This window comes from Coenobita brevimanus, chromosome 102, assembly GCF_032717465.1.
Source record: "Coenobita brevimanus isolate Jiangsu-jjx chromosome 102, ASM3271746v2, whole genome shotgun sequence".
Lineage (NCBI taxonomy): Eukaryota > Metazoa > Arthropoda > Malacostraca > Decapoda > Coenobitidae > Coenobita > Coenobita brevimanus.
The window spans coordinates 7,679,593-7,701,200 of record NC_137055.1 but is presented as its reverse complement, the minus strand read 5'-3'; the positions used below and the strand labels follow the sequence as shown (position 1 = coordinate 7,701,200).

The following is a 21,608-nucleotide window of genomic DNA, read 5'->3' as shown; positions in this document are numbered from 1 at the left end:
TCCACGCTCCTAATTTTCTAACATTAATTTAAGAAAGAAAACGGTTAATGGATTTGAATTTCGCCTTTCCGTTACCAGATAACATCACTTTTAAATTTCTATTCCTTATTTACAAAAAAAGTTCACTTGATAGATCAATAATACTATTACAATTACATTTGGTTTACAAAATAATTCATGGGTAGTGTAAGTGTGTATGTTCTCGTCTATGGACAATACCACAGGGGAACCTCGTGCTCACACTGACGTCGCCGGTGTCTGGGGACTGAATCAACGTCCATTATACACAACGTCTGGGCAGCGAGTCTACGTTAAGCTTTCAACAATATTACATCATATGGTCCATGCCAAGTAAGGATTAAACAAAGAAAAAAGGGGGGGGAAGGAGAAATGTGGACAGCTCACCTGAACCAACGTCCATTATACACGACGTCTGGGCAACAAGTAGGCCTCCCGACATGCAAGAGACGCCACTGTTAAGTCAAATGAGGTGGTGTTTTTGAAATATGGTGGGTTTCAATTCTCTTCACAATTTATTTAGCAGTGTACCCATGACGCCAGGACTTTTGATTGAATTGGGGAAAATTTCGGATTCAATCCTTACTTAATTTAGACACTGATTTTACCACTATCCCGCCTTGAATTTTGGGGCAGCTTATGCCATCTAGTGACGGCTAAGGTAAGCGGGACTATTAAATCCTCACAAAAGACATTATTTAGGCCTTTTTGACTGTTAATCTCAAATATTTGGGTTCTAGCAGCTTCATTAGTAAACATTTCACAACTAGGTTACGGAAAGAATTGTATATTCATCATTATTCTGTTTAAGGTTTAAACTCGGCGCCCAATAACAACGCACAAAGGAAGGGGAAAAGCTGCGCGCATCTGTTATTCATTACTCGACCAGACGGAGGAATTCCCGTAGCTCAACATCCACAATTACATCACCCAATGCATAGATACATACATATAAAAATAAAGTTAACCCTACATTAATCATTAACACATGAATTACTACTTAGGATAGGAATTTATAGACTAGTATTCAGGTTACATCCTATCTAACTTAAAAATTACAGTACTTCTAAACACATACATAAATATTAAATTTGTGGCACTACAAGAAGATTAACCACTTAACTTCTTTTACTGCTTACCCCCAAACGATTTCATTCAGCTTTGAAGAGACTGGCCCGTATTCTCGTCGGCTAAGGAAGTGCCTTAAAACCTTTTCCTATGCGATTTAATTTTCTTCTTACACCTCACTGTACTATCATGTGTGTCCTATTCTAAAATTGCCATACACTGCATAAATACGTACAAAATGATACTAATCACCCGTTACCAAAAACAAATCGCTAAGGATGAGGTGCTAGGGAGCTTCCTCACCCTACGAGAATACGGGGATTAAAGTCCCGTGGGGTTTAGACACAGCTTTCATTAACCCCTTCACTGCTGAATGTCTGTCCTGCGTTGAATTAATGATACAATGACAGCAAGAATAACACAAATACGTCATCGGCGAAAGCGACTGAAGACTAAAGCCCGTATTCTCGTCGGTTACGAAAACTCCCTAGCACCTCTTTCTAAGCGATTTATTATGCTTATTACACACTGCCAAGTTCGTCTGTGTTATTTAAGCCATTCTAAAGTCACCATAACTGGATAAATAGCATACAAAACGATATTAGCCAGCCGTATCCAAAAATAAAAAAGGTAAGGAAGAGGTGTTAGGGAGCTTCCTTAATCGCCGAGAAGACGAGCCTGTGTTAGATTGTTAAACATGGTATCACTGAAGATGATTAGCACGCCAGTCTTTAGATCGTCATTTAGAAGCATTATGGAAAATGATATGTTTGGCATTTATATTCCTTTGTTATTTGTGTGCCGTAAGGCGGAATGCAGTCGGACTAGAGAGTCTTTTTTTTTTTATTTTTTTTTAACAGGTGTTTTAGAGCTGACTCATAAATTCCGGTCTAGCCAACACCGTGTACTCAGTTTCAATACTTCGGTCGTTACAGTTGTTGTTAAATATCTACTCTGAATACCGCCATAATCACTACTGGACTGATAACACAAATACCACTGTCACCATTACCACTGCCACGATTCCCACTATAATCTTTTTTTTACTACAATCCTTTTCGTCATTAGTCCTCTTCATTGTCACTCTTGCTTTTGACTGTCATCCTCTCCCTCATTAGTTCTTTCATGAAACTGCCCTATTTATTTTATTACATTCTCGAATTTCATCGTGTGAATAAAACAAACCAATTTCCCCCAGTAACATCACAGAATACCGGCAGATTAATTTGCCTCTTGACAGAAACACAGGTGGTTACGGGATGTTCTTGGGCACGTGCAATAATTTGTCTGTCTTGGTCTAGCGTTGTGCGATGAGAGGCCCCACTTCTTGGTAAGTTTTCTATGTTCTGCCTCTCTATATTTCCCTTTATGCATCTGTTAACTGTCCCCTTCTTGATGTTAAGCTGCCGGGTTATCTAACTTGTTAGAATATTTGCTAAATAAAGAACAATAATCTATGCTTCGTATGGCTATAAATATCATACAAAAGTATATTAATGCCTTGTATGGAAATAAATAATATGCAAAAGAATGTTAATGTTTACCGTAGTCCGTGTAAATATAATAAACAGAAGACTATTAATGTTTAGTGTGGATATAATTAACATACAAATGATATTAATAGCCTACTTATCATGGATTTAAATATTATACAAATTTTTTTTATGATTTATATGGATAAAAATAACACACAGAACAACATTACAGCACAGAGATTAAATTGCTAAGGAAGAGATATTTGAAGGCTCCGAACCCCAGAAGACTAAGACCCCGAGAGTTTCCCAGGCACCTCGTAATAAGCGCGAGGTAAATCAGTTTTGGCTCCACAGATGAAGGCACGTCAGGAAATATTTCACGCCAGTGGAACGATGAACGTTTAACCGAATCGCCTAAAACACGTCTTTCATTTCAATCTTACTGCCGTTAGATTTACTGAGCTTATGGTAGAATTTTTCTTTTTGCTCCAACTTAGTCTGAAATTGACATCTTCATCGTAAATGTTGAGTTGCACCTTATATGATTTACTCAGGCTATGATAACATTCTCCTTTTTACTCTAACGTGGCCTATAATTGCAATATCTGCATTGTCAATGCTGAGTTGCAGTAATATCGTGACACCAGAATATGAAAGCTAGTCAGGAAGAAGTGTTGTGGGATGGATGTAGAGCTGTAGTACTGTCTTTTCCTGCCACTGAGCTACGTGAAATAAGCTGTCAAAAGACGAAAATCTTGGCCAGGCTAAGGTGACAGACTGTAGTAATGCCTACAGTACTGAAGAGGTCAGTGAATCAATCCTCCAGTTTGAATATTCTCCCCTAACCATAATAGTGTTGTGTAAAGCAGTGATTTTCAACCTGGGGGGCGTGATCAATTTTCAAGGGGGGAGTGAGGACACAGAAAAAAACAGTGAGTGGCTTGAACAAATGTGTGTGTGTGTGTGTGTGTGTGTGTGTGTGTGTGTGTGTGTGTGTGTGTGTGTGTGTGCATCACAAAGAACCATTGATCTACATTCAGTAATCACATTCTATCTGTTTCAGCTTTCTCAACACTTTTTTTTTTTTATCTCTTTCCTTTAAGTCTGATGCCTCGTCGTTTTCTTGATTTTTTTCTCCAATTTTGTCGCTCGAGAGAAAATGAAAGGTACCAGTAAGTCATATATCACAAAACAGAACAAACACCAGTTAAAATAAACACGTCCCCCAATATCCTTCTATCCCTGAAAAAGGGGATAGTGAATTGTAGAAGCGCTAATGCAGCTTCTGTGCAACTGGGCGGAAACAATGTAACTGGGTGTAACAATGTGCAAAAAGTACATTAAGTATTTGTACGCGGTAATAAGCAGTGTATGTACTTGTGTGTGTGTGTGTGTGTGTGTGTGTGTGTGTGTGTGTGTGTGTGTGTGTGTGTGTGTGTGTGTGTGTGTGTGTGTGTGTGTGTGTGTGTGTGGTAAATAATGTCTAAAAAAATGGCATGTAACCCAGCTCCCTCTTCTTTTAGCAGTTCAAGAAACCTTTCACCATAATGGCATCTTTTATAATTAATGTTCCAGACCAGTTTCCTCATCCTATGGGAGACATTTGGAATTAAAGTTGCTGGTCTAGCACCAAGTAACTCCTTTACTACAAAAGATCTCCGATAAGTTGAATAAAATCATCTGGTAGTTACTAAAATCTTATCAAAACTACTTCACTAAAGTGAAGTGGTTAAGCTTCTTGATCATAACATAAAAACTGAGGGGAAAAAAAAAGAGAAGTTAGTCCGAGGACAGAAACAAGGAAATAAGCACGAATAGGTTAATGAATTAATGAAGGTGGCTTGACGGTATATTACACCTAAGTACTAGGCTACTAAGGATTATTAATGGTCGATTAAAATTTTATAAACCCTATGCCTAACATCCTAAGTCGATTGACGTATTTTATATTTGAATCATACTACTCCAGACGATATTCTACAACCTGTGTGTGTGTGTGTATATATATATATATATATATATATATATATATATATATATATATATATATATATATATATATATATATATACCACAGAGACAGACAGACAGACAGACAGAGACAGACAGAGAGATACATGTATACTGCTAAATGAAGTTCCCGTACTGAATGGCTTAAAATATTATTAGTATGGCGATGTAAAAATATACAAGCACAGCAAAACTTTGTGGCACCATACTAGAGTAGGTGCCTCTGAAACCAAGAGGCTCACAACAAGCACGATAACACAATATGTATCCCTAGCAAGACTATTCTTTTAACAATACTACAGTTAGCTGCTAAGCAGTGTCCTGTAATGGGACTCCCCCCTCCCCACCGTGCAGAACAATCTTCCTGTATATTACAAATATGCCGGGAATCGAACCAGGGACTCTCAGGTGAGAGTCAGTACAGGTTTCTCTCTTCATTCTCTTCGTGCAAGACAATGTTTTCTTGACACCTCTATCGTCCTCCTTCTCGTCCTTGTCCTCCTTCTGCCTGTTGGAAAAGAGCGCCACTGGTCCCATTTGATACTCACGATGTGGAAATGGACGAAGATAAAGTAGAGAAAATACTACAAACCAAGTTAAGTGTAATAAAGGTACTTCCTAAGTTAAATAAAACCAATAGTTGGTAGCAAAAGAAAGAAAAGAAAAGGAAAGAATGCAAAGAAGGAAAGAAAGAAAGAAAGACATAATGAGTGAATGAATAACTGAATGAATGAATGAATGAGGGAAAAAAGGAAGAAGTAAAACAGGGGTGTGAATCGATACTGTTTACTTCAACTAGGTGAATAATTACCATCTGTCCATCCTGTATACTGAGCTATAAGAAGAGTTTAGTACTAGAATCTGGCGCTAGTCACGAAGATGTACAATGGAGAGGATGTAGAGCATTGCCTTTTTCTTTCAGTGACCTAGGAAAATCGGCTGCAAAAAAGACGAAAATCCAGGCCAAGTTAAAGTGAATGAAGTATAGTAAGACACAGTATAATGAGAGATTTCAGACGATCCACGTACACAGAGAGATGAAAGCCAAAAGCATTGATGGCCAAAAAGAATGAATACAATGTGCAGAAAAGCTGAATGAGAGAGAGGAAGGGGGAACTTAATAATAGATAGGAAGGGACTGCAATGGCTGGGAGATAACAAGGAGGAGAAAAGACGAGATTAAATGACCGTGCAAGGAGGAGGAAAGAAGATTAAAGAGAGAAGGAGAACGAGAAAGAGGGTGAGGAGGAAGGATAAGAGGCGATAAGAAACGGATGAGAGAGAGAGAGAGAGAGAGAGAGAGAGAGAGAGGGGTAAGAGGCGAGGAGGTAGTGGGTGAGTGGTGTCACGAGTTGGCGCGGTTAAGTGTTTGAATAAACTCGTGACATTAACTCTGGTGGGAAACCGCGAATTCTAGTGGAATCCCAGTACTTATCACTCAGTTTAACCGCCACGTATTCACCCAATCGGGAGTGTTTTTCAGGACATTTTTCACTATTTCATAAGTGATCGTCCTTGCGCGCGATGTTAGCACCTTCGCTGAGTGAATTGCGGGTGTGTATCGCTCACACTCGTTGGCCGTTAGCAAGTGCGGCCACGACACTCGTCTCTCTCCCACAATTTGAATCAGTCAAGATTTGAGCGCCGTGGAAGCAGGTAGTGTGTGTGGCAGCGTCCTTCCTCAGCAACAACGCCTAGTTCCTGCCGCCGCTGTATTCCCACCTAGCGTGATTGGCGAGAGGCTCAGCGTGTGCAGCATCCTTCCTCATCAACGACGCCCAGTCATCCGCTTTGTCCACTTTTCTGACCAGTATTTCTTTTCGTTTTTCCTAGGTTTAAGAGTTAGCTTTTGAGTGAGCGAGTGAGTGCGATCTCCTTATTTTGAATTCATTTTGAAATGTAACGTAAATTTATTTCTTTGTAATCAATAAATTTAACAGTTATTTTTCTTGAGCTTGATGTAATGTAAAGTTGTGTTTTATTTCTCCATAAGCTTATTCTAGTTGCAACTCCTAGCTTGCATAAACACTTTGTATTATTCATAACTGGTACTTAGGCCAGTCCTTTTGTATTAAATCAGTTGTGCCATCTAGGAGTTAATTGCATCAGGAAAAACTTGTTTATCATTAATAGCATTAGTTATTGATTGTCAGGGGTGGAGTCACTTTCTCCAGAGGCCAACAGTACTAATAAACAGCACGTGTGAATAATTAGTCTCTGCTGTGTACTGTTTAGAAAGTTTATAAATTCTCGTCCTTAGAGAATCGGCGAAGTAAGCCGGCATAAAGTAATCATTGCTTGATTTTCACAAGACAATTCATTGTCCTGTTCTTAAGTATTATTGAATAATATTCTCGATTATTACATACTCTTTAAAAACCCTGTGACAAGTGGGGCTGTTATTAGTCTTGCCTCTCTCTCTCTCTTTCTCTCTCTCTCCCTCTCTCTGCATATATATATATATATATATATATATATATATATATATATATTTATAAAATGGTGTCTGTATCTGTATCAGTCCATATTAGGTCCAATGGAGTACTATACCTTTTCGGAGGGACAGTGATAACCAGGCATAACCCTTCCCCATGCTGGCGAAGTTCTCATGGGGAAGGGATGTCAGCAGAAAGAGTGAGGCATGTGAGTCGATATGTAGCACTGACTGTGTGTGTGTGTGTGTGTGTGTGTGTGTGTGTGTGTGTGATAAAGTCTACATATACCATCGACCAGTAGGATATAAAGCCTGCTATCGTATTGTTATCTAGCTGAAAAAATTATATACTGTGTAGTCCATGATTCTCTCTCTCTCTCTCTCTCTTTCTCCGTCGTACCCTTGACCTGCTCCCTCTTCTAAATCTCTTTGTATTGTATGAAAGCTCACCCTCAGCGCTCATTTTTCTGGCTTTGTTCTTCCTCTCCTCTCGGCTTCTGGGAAGAGCTTTTTCGATTTTAATTTACTCGTCAAAGAGATTCGCCTCTCTCTCTCTCTCTCTCTCTCTCTCTGTTTCCGCCTTCTTCTCATACTCTTGAACCATCAAGAAACTGTATGTCCTGTGCAGTCTCTGAATCTATTACATACTAAAATATAACTGATATTGTTGCAGCTTTGTGTCTGACCCTCGGCAGAACGCAATAATTACATGTAGTAGTCAGGCCAGAAAAAAATTGCCTACCAGCATGGCATTCGTGCTTGAAATTTTAATATGCAGTCTTCAAAACTCTAAAAGTGCCCAAAAGTACACAAATTAAGCACTATATCTGTCGACATCTATAATTCCACGCTGTCTTCGTGTAGTGTCACCTATACCTAAGCACGGGCACAAAGTTTTTCGACGGCATCAGGCCACAGATTGTTGCAGTTTTACGTTTCAGTGTCGGTATCATATCGAAAAGATAAGCGTCTCTGACTCCTACCCCATATGAAATACTGATATGTTGTTCCTTACTTTACATTTAAGTTTCAAGCAATCTTACTCCTATATTGGGCAGTGTGTTTCAGTACTCGTGCAATAATTATCATTACTATAATTGTTTCATTTTAAGTTGACAAAGATTTTTTTTTATTTTTCGGCTTATTATATGTAACTTAATGGCAAAATAAGTCAATACTTTGGTTCTCTGTCTCTTCCATACCACTTCATCGTGACTAGCATTATGTTCTTGTGTTAATCTCTTTCTATGCATCCGTATTCACAATGAAGATATGATTCTTTTGGACAATTTAAAGTGGAAAGAGTATATAAAAATACCACTGTCATCAGCGGCCCAGTACCCCATAAACCAAAACACCTCCCCGCCATGACCATCACCCAAACTCCATCATTATCATCATCCCCAAAAAGTAAGAAAATGTTGCCACCTTGGCGCCATCATAAACACCACCTACACACACTTACCACCGTCACAACCCAGACACCATTACACCATTACAACTAAGCACTACCTTTCCTGCCATCACTACACCTGCTATTCTGTTCGCTAGATTCTTGTCGGTCATCAGCCAGGCATATTTTCCCGCATACTGATAGCTTTGATCCTTTCAGTGCGAAGACATCTTATATCTTCATTTCTTTCTCCAGTCAGTTCTATTCAGCTTAGGAAATATCGCTCGCACTGTAAGGTTTAATGAAGGCCACACGTAATTCATCAGTTCCCAAGTCTCTCATAAGTTGGTTTAATTATCTGTGCACAGTAAGTGTTAAAAATAAAATAGAAGTCACCTCATTGAAGGGATTAATATTTCAACCTCGATAAATCATAAGCAAATTTAAGAAGTTGTGAACACATGAATGAACACTGATGCCGGCACCACTTTTACAATACATGTCCATCATGCTCATCATACGACATAGATACGGTGTGTGTGTGTGTGTGTGTGTGTGTGTGTGTGTGTGTGTGTGTGTAGTAAATGAAACTCCATGTGACACAGGGGTTTATCTTCGCATAAAAATGCAAATGAGAGACTTTTGCTGGGAGTTCACGGCGTTATCAGACTAAGGCAGGCGGGAGGAGGGACTATATATTCAACCATGCACGAAATTTTATGATCGAAATTACGTCCGTCTTTACCACCTGATGTAAGAGATACAAAGCATGTTTCCTCGTCAGGCTGAGACAATGGAAGCCGTGACATGAACTATTTTTATGTGATGGCAATATGAAACAGACGACAAAACAGTATGAGAAAGAAGGATGGTCTATGTGTTTCTGTCGCCTGAGGAGGAATAAGAAAAACAGAAGGCAGACACAATGCTGGTAAACGACTGTCGACGACCTTTTTTGCTCAGGGTTGTGCAGAGATAACTCTGTGAAGATTGCACGTCCATTAGTGTAGCATTAAAACACCAAAGAAGTAAAATGTGATGGATAAAAGGAACCAATCACTGGGTGTGAATGATACTCTGTTTATTTTAACTTGGCTCAGATGTTTGTTCTTTTGCAGCTTATTCCACGTAACCCTGTGGCAAAAATAGACAATGCTGCCGCCCTATATACCATGGCACATCTTTGTAACTAGCATCATAATCTACTGTACTGTAAATATACGGGTAATCTTACAATTCAATATTCAAGATGGAGAGATGAGAATTTTAGGTTAAGTTAGACTAAAAGCAGTATAGTTGCCTTGGAGGAAATGGATGTGAAAGCAACTTAACATTCCGGCACTATCTTTATCTCCTCGAGATGTGAGGGATCATCACAGTACATTAAATAATTTGGAACCTGCAGCCAGAGTATTTACCAATTCATCCATATACCTGCGATCTTCAGGCACAAGAGTCTTAAGGGTGGAGGAGGACGGACAGTGAGGGAGAAGGGGAATTAAGAGTGGAGGAAGAGGTGAACTGAGGGTGGAAGAGGAAATGAAGTGACGCTGGAGGAGGAGGTGAACTGAGGGTGGAAGAGGAAATGAAGTGACGCTGGAGGAGGAGGTGAACTGACAGTCAGAGAGAAGTGACGGTGATGGAGGAGGTGAACTAACAGTGAGGGAGAGGTGACAGTGAAGGAGATAAGTGACGGTGAAGGACAAGTGACGGTAAAGGAGGTAGTGCAGCGATGGTGAGTAAGGAGAAAATAATGTGGGTAACTTAGGATATAAAGAGAATGAAACGAGGGAAGTAGAAGGCGAAGTAAGGATGAAGGACGAGCAAAAATGACAATAAGGTGACGTTGGGAGGAGATAAAAAAAACATGATGTGAAGTAAGGAGGAAGAAGGTTACGAAGGAGACTGCTATTAAGAGTTGCCTGGTAAAGTGTAGTGTATTAATGGAGCCTCTGTCGTGTAGTCCTTCCCTTAACACGCCACCATCCTCGCCACACGCGTCTCTATTCAATTTCTCCTTCACGCAGGCTGGCAATACCCTGTTCTTACTACACATTGTACACTGCAAATCTTTAGTCCCATTTACTACGATGACATTATTTAGGTTAATTCTTGCCACCTCTAAATGATTTTATTATGTTTAGAAAAGACTTCTTGGACTGAACGTGTTTATGAAGACCATCTAAATTGAAGACCCTTCGCATCGAAAAGTCTCTGCTAAGCTGAATTAAGTCGTCTGGAGTTAGTATGAATAAAGACAGGCTAAGTCAAAGCATTGAGGAAGCTAACCCCCCCTCACTACGAGATGCCAAGGGGAGAGAGAGAGAGAGAGAGAAAGACAGACAGACAGACAGACAGATAGAGTAAATAAAATCCTATGAGAGTAGACGTAATAACAATACAGAAGTAAGTGTGGTAGTGAAAGGGGTACTCGGACTGTTTTAAGCCGTCACTAAGTCTCCAACAGACTGTGTATAACAGCATCTATTCCTGACACAATGAAATGCAGCCAATATCATCACATTGAAAAGATTAACCACTCAGACACAATGATACATTTGTGTAGTTTATTCTTCCTACTCCAAGACGATATTGTTTAAGTTAGGAAAAAATGAGTCCTAAAGGCCCCAACAGAAGGTATGTCTAACCCCTACGGTTTGGAAACTTTGTCCTATGCTGTATATACCGTACTCGTGTAGGGAAAGCAAGAGTAGAATAAGTAAGTTCTCGAGTTGAAAATGTTAACGAACCTCCTCCCTTCTCAGGCTATCAAATCTGTAACACAACTGTTTTCTACGGATCTCTCTACCCACAGACTCACTACCAACCTGCCACCAGTCTGACAGTTCATCACCCTCTCATCAAAGTCGCTGATGCATAAATGAAGTCTGCCGTGCACTTGACATGGTTCGCCACTAAAAGGAAACTCCTGTGGGTCCTGAGGCGCTTAATGGACAACGGAAATATCCCTGCAGCCACTGCAGCATTTCTCCTTAAGTCTTACTCAGTACCTCAAAGAGAATATGTTAACAGTCTTGGCAAACTCAGCATGCTTAGAGTTTGCCTGTCTGTACACACGTCGGTTTTTTTCTCTTTACTCACTACCTGGAGCCTCCGACGATCCAATAGATAGCACGTGAATCTACCAGTCTTCTTGAAATGGATTTAATTCCACTCGAGAGACAGGCATTTAAGAAGATGCATTACTACGTCCATGTCCATAAATGTGTTCACATATGTTAGCACCCTATCGAGGTTCTCTCGAAGATATGTACATAATTTCAGTCACAAACACCTCCACTCAAAGAGCACAAACTACAACATGCACTTCACACACACACACACACACACACACACACACACACACATATATATATATATATATATATATATATATATATATATATATATATATATTATATCTCCACATAGCTCATCATGAATCTGTAAGATACTCCATTTCCACTCCTCTCTCTCTCTTGATTTGTGTCTTTCCAACAAAGTCCATGCTTCATTTCCATACGTTAGAGTGAGAATCACAATACTGTCATGCAACAACTTCTTTACTTCTGTTTACATCCCCGTTCCTTCTTACTGCTTTTAATGTCGCTGCAGCTGCAGCGTTCCTTCCCTGTTGTATCATTTCTTGAAACTCCCATCCTTACTCATCACACTGTCAAAGTATTTAAAGCCACTGACAGTCTACATTTCCTGAACATTCAGCCTCATTTCGCATCTCTTGATTTCATTTTTATCAATAACTACATCTTTATTCTATGCTACACTTACTTTCAAGTTTTGCTCTTCATATACTTCCAAACTCATTCACAATGCCTTGCAGCTCTCTTTTAACTTCACGTAATAGAACAGTATCATCAGCAAACAAAAGTATAGGCAATTTCCAAACCATGTATTATCTCACTAAAGACACTCCAACATTCAAAGCCCTGCCTTTTATTGCTTATATAACACCTTCCGCACATACAGACTGAACAACCATGGAGATAATGACGCATCCCTGTTAGAGTATAAAAAGAAAAAAAGAAAGAAAATGAACAAGAAAGAAAACCCACTTAGTTCATTTTCCACATGCACTGCCGCCCTTGAGTCCTAATACATACTCCAAGCAACATTCAACTCGTTCCCTTTTACATCATGATATATTCTCAGTATCTCCCACATACCTTACCTGTCTCCTGCGTCATTTGATTTTTCGAGATCCATGAAGACAGCATTCACTTTTTTACGCTTCTTCAAATACTTTTTTGTTACACAGCTTAAAGAGAATGTTTGGTCTACATGGTATAAGAAAGTGGATTGTATTCACTATAATTATTTCCTGCTCTTATCTGCCAGATTTGGTGAGGAAACAACAGGTGCAGTTTCATATAAAATCTTGCAAGGTCACGTCTACCCTAACAATATAGAAAGATTTAGCACTTCAGCTGTGTAGTGGTTCTTATCTGAAGAAAATCGTCTCGCATTTCCGAGGGTACTGTACATAATATCAACCACTTACTGAACGTGTTAGGGAAATGAAGAAATGAAATCCCCCGAGCTAAGCCATGAAGACCATATAGCCACGCTAGGTGACGGGAGAGAGCTACCTCTCCCAGCATTATAGCTACCCAGGCGCGGCGCGAACTCTCGACCCTTTGGTCTTGAGTCAGGCGCTCTACGACTGAGCCACCCCGCCCCCTAACCCGAGAGAGAGAGAGAGAGAGAGAGAGAGAGAGATGAACCGTTCATACGCACAGGGATTCTCTCAGCTTAATAAAATCATTAGTGTGTTACCTTAATACACTAATTTAATCAGCCATGGCAGTTAAAGGGTTAAAAATAATCACTGAGGCCAGTAAGTGACATGGATTTTGCAGCTTCAGCCATTGAGTAATTAATGAGAAAATAACATAAACACCGTCAATAATTTACCTGGCATAATTACCATATATAGTGCTCGTTGCATATTTTGGGATAATCCTTCGTATAACACCCTTAGTCTCTTCTCTGTAATGACGTGCATTGCATTTTATTGAAACTATACTGCATTGACTCAAACGTGGCCTAAATTTGCTGTCTCTCCATCTTGACTGCTTAGCTATAACAAAAGATTGACACAAGATTATGATGCTAGTCACGAATAAGTGCTCTGGAAATGATGTTGAGCCATAGCCTTGTCATATTATCTCACTGACCTAAGTGAAACAAAGTGCAAAAAGACAGAAAGAATAGAATAAATTTGACGGAATCCGGTGTATAGCTAACCAAATGGTGACATTTTAACCTTTTCATAATCGGGATAACTGTAGTATTTTGCTCCACAAACGTCAGGCGATTTTATGCAGCTGTGTGAGTAAAGGAACCACTGAATGTTAATACTGTCACCATTAGCCATACCGTGATCGGGACAACTGTAGTATTCTTTTCCAGTCAAAGTTACACGATTTTATCCAGCTGACAGAGGGTAAAGCAGCCTCGGAGACGGTTATTGTTAACTCTTATGGTCAAATCACACGAATTTGTGAGTTATTCTCCGCAATAAAATATGTTGCTGCCACTGTGTTATCTACTGAGGATCCTCACAAGCTAGGAGGTCTGAGGATTTATCTGGGGGCCAATAAGGCTGAATCATTAGCTTCTAGGTAAATCCATCCCCGCAAACATCATACCTTCCACTACGAGTTTACCTGTCATAAAGTCCTTCAGGTCAGTAGTTGCTATAAATATCTGGGAATCGTTACCGCCTACTCTCCCGAACACGTGTCACACTATACTCAATTTAATTTTACTTGGCCAAGATTTTTGTCCCTTTGCTGCTTATATCACGAAGCTCAACGGCAGAAAACTTACTATAGCTACACATCCTTTCCAAAGCATTCCTTCATGACAGGCAATATATTCAAGTGCTAATTTTTCTTAAAACTCCACGTTCATGAAGAAGAGATGGCAATTATAGGCCAAGTTTGTGTAAGAAGAGTTTAACACTGATGATCAACACATCACAAACACCATCTTCATCAGTCACAGGACAATCCAGTCTGATGCTAGCAAATTATAATTTTGCCCACATTAACTACGCCTAAAATTCTCCTTCTTCCACCCTGCATGCTGAGCTATAACACGATATTAAAACTAAAATGCGAGGCTACAATCTATCCAAATGAACTAGGTCTAAATTGTCCTCCGCCCATCTTAAATGCTAAGTTATGACAAGAGATTAAGGTTAAAATGGTGTTTTACTCTGTGTATTTAACTTCATTTAAAACTGTTAGCTACCTACTTTGAGCCGAGCTGTAACAAGAGATTAACACTGACTATGGTGCTACACCTGCCAATTTCAACTTGTTCCAATTTTGTGTTTTCGAATTCTGACCTGTCACAAGAAATTAACACTGGAATATGTGTTATGCTCTATCCTCTTTAAGCTGAAACAAAACTGCCATCTCTCCAATTTGAATACTGAGCTGTAAGCAGAGATAAAACAGAATATTGTGCAATTCTCTGTCCAGTTTTACACTGCCTAACTCTGCCATCTCTTCACCGAGACTGCTGAGATGTAAGATGAGATTGACAACAGAATACGACACGATACTCTATCCACTTAAAATAAAACCAAAACTGCCAGCTGTTCATCATGAATGCTGAGCTGTGATTAGAAAAGATAGCCAGGGTATGATTCTGTACTCGGTCCACCTAAAACTGGCCTAAAATTGCCATCTCTGCATCTAGATTCTTCTTCTGTAGCAACAGAGTCGTATTTACTTACGATGTAACAGTATATCCACTTTAAATCGGCCTGAAATAGCGATCTCTCCATCCTGCATGTTGAGCTATAACACGACAGTCAGCAGCAGAATATGATGCCACACCCTTCTTACACTAACCTGGCCTTAAAATGCCATCTCTCCAATTTGAATACTGGGTGGTAACAATAAATCAACACTAAGATATGATGTTAGTCAGGAAGAAATGCTTTGAGAAGGATGTAGAGCCCTGGTGTTGCCTTACTGTACCAATGGGCTACGTGAAATAACCTAGAAAAGGAAAATATATGAGTCATCTCTATACCTTGAAGGCTGACGTGGTACACCAGATTAACATAAGAGTATGGATCTAGTAAAGAAAAAGTGCTACGAAGAGGATATAAAACCGCAGAATTTTTATACTGCCATTTAGTCCTGGCAAGAGAGAAACACTAGAATATGGTGCTAGTTACAAAGAAGTTATCTGTCAAAGTGTGGAGCCATTATAATGTTTTATACTGCCACTCGGCCACAGAAATTACCCTGCAAAAAGAAAAAATTATCCGCCCAGTCAGAGCAGACGAGCTATTACTTTTAGCTTCCTTGTCGCTATTCCTCCATAAAACTATGGCCCGTATTCTCGTCGTTTAGGGAGGCTCCCTAGTACCTCTTCCTCGCCAAGTTACTTTTGGATACGGCTGTGTAGTACCATTTTGTACAATACTTATGAGGAATATGGCGATAACGGAATGATTTAAACAGCACAAAAGACGATAGTAAAGTATAAGAAACATAACAAATCGCTTACGAAGAGGTGTTAGGGAGGTTCATTAACAGACGAGATTGCGGGCCTTCGTAACAAAACTACACATGTGTACATAAAAGTTGGTCACTACACAAGTTTCGGTACAGGAACAATATTAGTCAGGTCGAGTTTCGCCTATGCCTCTTACAGCACCAAAACTGTTATTTTGGTGACTTGAAAGTTACAGCAGATTAGCACACTTAAGCTGGGTGGCTTATGAATCGGTATTAGGTGTTACTGAGGTGACATTCCTCAAAATTCACCACCATATTACGTATTACGAGAGAGAGAGAGAGAGAGAGAGAGAGAGAGGGAGAGAGATTAAATGGCTTTTCTCCAAATTCGCAAACATGCTGCTGAAAGAAGAAATACAAAATGAGCAGCAAAACTACAGTGCCATTATGTAAATTAAAGAGCTAAAGAAGCCTTAGTCACCTCCATGGAAATTTATAGAAGAGTAATAGAAGGTACAATCTCTCTCTCTCTCTCTCTCTCACACACACACACACACACACACACACACACACACACACACAACACACACACACACACACACACGTTACTGGTATGAAACCAATTCTTCAGGATCTCTGGCATATATTCAGAGAAATTTAGATGCACTCAAGCCTCTATATTTGATCAATCTGCATAGGCTACACCTCACCACCGCCTCCTGCCTTCCCATTTTTCATTTTTTTTTTTTTTCGGTGTTTGTCATTAACCACTTGAACACAACGACGAATTTTTTGTGGTTTATTCTTGTTTTTTCCAGAGAATTTTCTTCGCTTTATGATAGATTTTTCGAACTGGACGGGTTTTATATTACATTATATCCTTCCTTTCTAATGGCCAGATTTCCCAAGTTAAACAAAATGTTCTAATGGTTGCAATAATTAAGATATACGTCATCGTACTAATTGTGTTTTCCACGAACACAAAAAGGTATTCCTGTGGTTTATTCCTGCTACTTTTGCTTGGTTTTGTTCAGCATAAGAAAGCCTTTGAAGGTAAACGGGTCACTGAAGGCTCCATGTACACCCTCTAGTTCGACAAGGATAGTGTTGATTTATTGCCCTTTTTAATATCCTTATTTGCCCTATTAGGAGACATTAGGGGTGTTGGCCCAGATACTCGTCCAGATAGATAAGCCAGAAGTATATGCTGAGGTAAATAAAATCGTCTGGAGGCAGCAAGAATAAAAATATAATGGACTACATATTTTTCCGTGTACTCTTCATTCATTATCCCTTTGGCACCAACAATATGTCATATCCCTTTTCTCTTCTCCGTTAATACTCTCATACCAGCCCTGCATGAAACTGTCCTAGCAAATAATCAGTATGGACGATGAGTATCAGCACCGACCTGATGACATGTGAATATATTTGACACGTGTAAGGACTGCCGGGGCACTGAGAACAGGTTGTCAGGACAATGCCCCAAGTAAGACTCATACAGGAAAAATAAAAGGAAAAAAGGGTAAGTGTCTTCCTGGCCATTACATCGTGCAACAAGAGTGTGCAAGGCAGGGGCTGGACCCTCACTGCAGACAGCAATGACCAGTAACTTGGCAGAGTAATGACCGGAAGTGTATGTTCCTGCCTCCATTTTGGGGGGGAAAGTTTTTCAAGGAGACAACATCCAAACCCGGATACTGCCCCATTTTATTTGATTACTCTTACTCAAAAAAAGTATCGGCAAACGTTTTACGCAAAACAATTCAACATGAAAGACGATGCACATTAAGGTTGGCTGTTGACGTTCCTCTCTTATCGTTAGTAAAGAGTGTTATTATACGCCCATTCACATGAAAATACTTAACTTTTTCCAAAACATCATGAGCTGCAGTGATCATTTGGAATATTACTGGAACCTCCCCTGTGCAATATCTCTTGTTACATCGTGTATACAAAACGCGGGTAATACAAGTACAAAATTCTCTCTCTTAGCTTCAACCGGCCAGTGCTCTTGTCGTGATCTGATCAGGGAATCATATGACTTTCATTCACTCACCCTCCCAACATGCCACCAGACCAGTATATCTTTTTCAGTTATTAAGTGGAACGTGAGGGAGGCAGATCAGAGCGACCGGCATAGCATAGTTAAACAACCAACCTTTTCAGTGTTGGAAATCGTGGCCAGAGTCGTGATGTCAGCAATGTAGGATACACAGCTCTGATATCATTTCATATTAACAGATCTATCATATCCATAACTAACCTAAACGCCAACAGATGCAATTAGCGGTGATAGTGCAGGTCTGGTTCGTAACGCAATGGATATATATGACTCAGTGAACTCGGGAGGCAAAGGACATGACTGTCTGATCATGTATCATCACCAACAACAGCCTTTCTGTCCATCGCAGGGCAAAGACCTCTGCGACCTTCACCGCTCCTTCCAGCCCAAGGGATTAACGGACAGCATCCCTTCTCCTGGTTCCGTCGGCCTCCTTCTCGCGTTTCATATCTGGGTAGCCACTCTGTTTTTGATCCATAAGTCTGCGGATCCTTAATTTACAATAGTACGGATGTTATGATCAATTTTTCTGTTTTGATGATGAATACAGGGAAGAAAAACAAATACAAAAAAAATTATACACAAGACTCCAGATGTCCTCCATTCATAAGAAAAAAATAAATAATAATCTGTTTCAGTTGGACTTCAACAGCTGTGGGGTGAAGTTTGTGGGGAAACTAATCTGAGGAAGCAAATTCCATCCTATTACCATGAGTATTTAATCCCAATACTACTGCAATAAATGAGTTTAAATTTTCCCTCATGTCTTATAAGCAGTAATTTGGCAAACATAACATTCTCGTTAGTACCATCACACCAGTATTGAATGAGATGCCTCTAGTAAATCCTATAGTCAGTTTGTTTTCATCTGATGAAAATTCCTAACTCTTTTCAGCCGAGGTGATGGCCAAGTATGGTCAGATTGGAGGGTGGATTCGACCAGTAACCAAGAAGACTCATTCCTACCTCATACCTAAGGCTCATTGAAATTTATGTAACCACGACTTATTATTCAAGTTGTGGGAATGCCCAAGTTTTCTCATACTAAAACCAACGGACTATAATATAGTATACCTTAACAATGTCCGTGGAGGTGCGTGGTGCCAACTATTGCGCGTATGGGGATTGCTGAAGCCCACAAAATAAACTGTCTCGCGTGTGTCCTGAGACTGAAAAATATAATATAGCCTCTGACTTTTTGTTACACTGGTCCATACCAGCTGGCTGGTTTTACGTCTCTCAGTGGAGTTAGTTCACCTTATGCATGTAGGTTCAAAAGGCTTCTCTGAACTTGATGTCCCCTGATAGTACCCACTGGAGCAAAACCTCTGTTCTTTTCAGTTTTGTGGTGCATTCTAATACCTCTACCTTCCTGACTTATTGTTCTTACTACACTTCATTATTTTAGTGTATGCCATAAGTATCTTCTTATCATCAAGACTCATTGCATTAATAACATCCACAGGATTATTAAAGCGCTATATTCAGAAACTAGAGGTGTTAATAAGCCTCTTCAAGACATGAAAATACCGCAGAAGGTCACCAACTGATACGCAGAAGTATCACCACCACCGATCGGCCACACAACCTCGTCCACTGGTTTTCAAACTGGAAACCATGGCCCCCCACGGGGGTGGGGGGGGGGATCAACATTTACTGTATATTCGAACTGACAAATTCTTTTTCAGAGTGAAAACGATACAGTAATGATTGAATATGATTATTCAAAGTGTAATTCTGCACTGAGCAATTTCACGCAATATTTCACATTGTTTTCTTATAGTGTAACCATTATTTTGCATAATCTTAGCACAAGTAAAGACGACGACGGAATCCTGCTACCACACGCGGAATATTAAGAGAATTTCATAGTTACTACGATGCCAGACGAATTTTGCTTCAGTTGCACTGGTGGCAACATCTACATTATTAACTCGAGAGTTTCTTTAATGAAATTCATTCCAACTAATTAGAAACAAACAAAAAGTATACGAACAAAAGAATGCAGTATTCTTTGATAGACGATGAAATACCGAAACCAGTGACTTCATACTGCATAAAATTTAACTCACTTGGGTGTAGTTAAAAATAAATCATGCTAGTTTGGTGAAAGTTGTTTGATGCTGGTGATTTTTTTTTTCATTGATTTTAAATCACTGTAGTGAATTAATTCACTCTGGTACAAGTGGCCACATAATTCTAAACTTATCATTCGTCTGTTTCTGTCTGGCTCTTTTTATACACATTTGCGATGGCTGCCAGTGTTGCCACGATGCGGAAGTACGATGATGACTACATTAACAACGGATTTACATCAATCCTCGCTGATCTCATCGAGACACCTCAGTGTGTGCTGTGTTTCAAAGTGCTGGGGAAAGATTCTATGAGGCCTTGTATGCTGAAGTATTATCTGACGACAATCCACCCACAGAACGGGGAAAAAGAGCCCAGACTCTTCAAGCGCCTTGGAGTAGAGCGTGGGAAAACACTGGATGGGAGTGGGGCTTTCCAACAACAGAACTTACGTGTAGTAGAGGCACCATATGAGGATTCCCCTGAAACAGCAAGGAAGAAAAAGGTCCACACAATTGGTGAAACTTTAAGCCGTGTGCTGTAAAGATGGTTAAACGAGTTCTTGGAGAGTCAAGTGCACATAAGATTCAGCAGATTTTCTCGTCAAACGACAAAGTGAAACGGAGAATTAGTAAAATGTCAGCTGATATCGTGGAACAAGTGATACTGGATATTAGATTGTCTCCAACTGGTATGTTAACAGTACAGTTGAATGAGTCAACTGATGTGAGTTCTTGTGCACAGATATTCTTGTTTGTTAGGTATGTACTCATGCATGACATCAAATATGAATATATGTTTTGTACATAGGCTGAAACTACCGTAAAAGCTTTAGATATAGGGGAAAGTTTTACTTCTTTTTTCACAGCTAACGGAACATCCTGGAAAAATTGTTGTGGAGTCTGTACTGATGGGGCTCCGGTGATGCTTGGATCAAAATCGGGGCTACAGATGCATGTCAAGGAAGTAGCTCTGAATGCCCTTTGCAAGATCCTGGAGGCAGTGATGAAATGTGTCAACTTTGGGCAAACAGGAGATTTCAACTCTCGCCTTTCCAGAAACTCTGTGAAGACATGGATTCAGAGCATGAATCCCTCCTCTTTTACTCCAAAGTGCGATGGCTTTCTAAGGGCAGTGTTGTGAACAGAGTATCTGAGCTTCGGACAGAGCTTAAACTTTTCCTGGAAATGAAAGGAAAGGGTGATCTATTCTCTTCAACCAGGAGTTGTGGGAGTAATGTTTTGCATACCTGGCCGACATTTTTGAACAGCTAAACACATGAATCTCGAGGTACAAGGCAAGGCAAGGAATGCATTTCACCTCCTGGACTGTATACGTACATTGTTTGCTAAACTCCTGAACTGGCAAAGGAAAGTGAATGCAGAAAGTGTTGCCATGTTTGAGAATCTTCAACTCCTCTTGACGAGACTGAAAAGGATCACCAACTTGACCTATCACTCAAGAAATAATTCAGCCCCTGAAATTCTTGGAAAGTGAGCTCAAAAGTCAAAAGATTCTTCCCAGAATTCAAGGAGGGAGAAGCGAGATTGGGGAGGAATCCTTACTCCGA

General features: G+C 39.9%; 1 protein-coding gene across 1 annotated transcript; it reads left to right on the top strand.

The window, feature by feature from the left end:
* The first annotated feature begins 20,216 nt into the window (after positions 1–20,216).
* LOC145415356 (protein FAM200C-like) lies at positions 20,217–20,582 on the top strand. The gene has a single exon (XM_080284643.1). The coding sequence runs from the start codon at positions 20,217–20,219 to the stop codon at positions 20,580–20,582; it is 366 nt and encodes a 121-aa protein (XP_080140769.1).
* Positions 20,583–21,608: the final 1,026 nt, after the last annotated feature.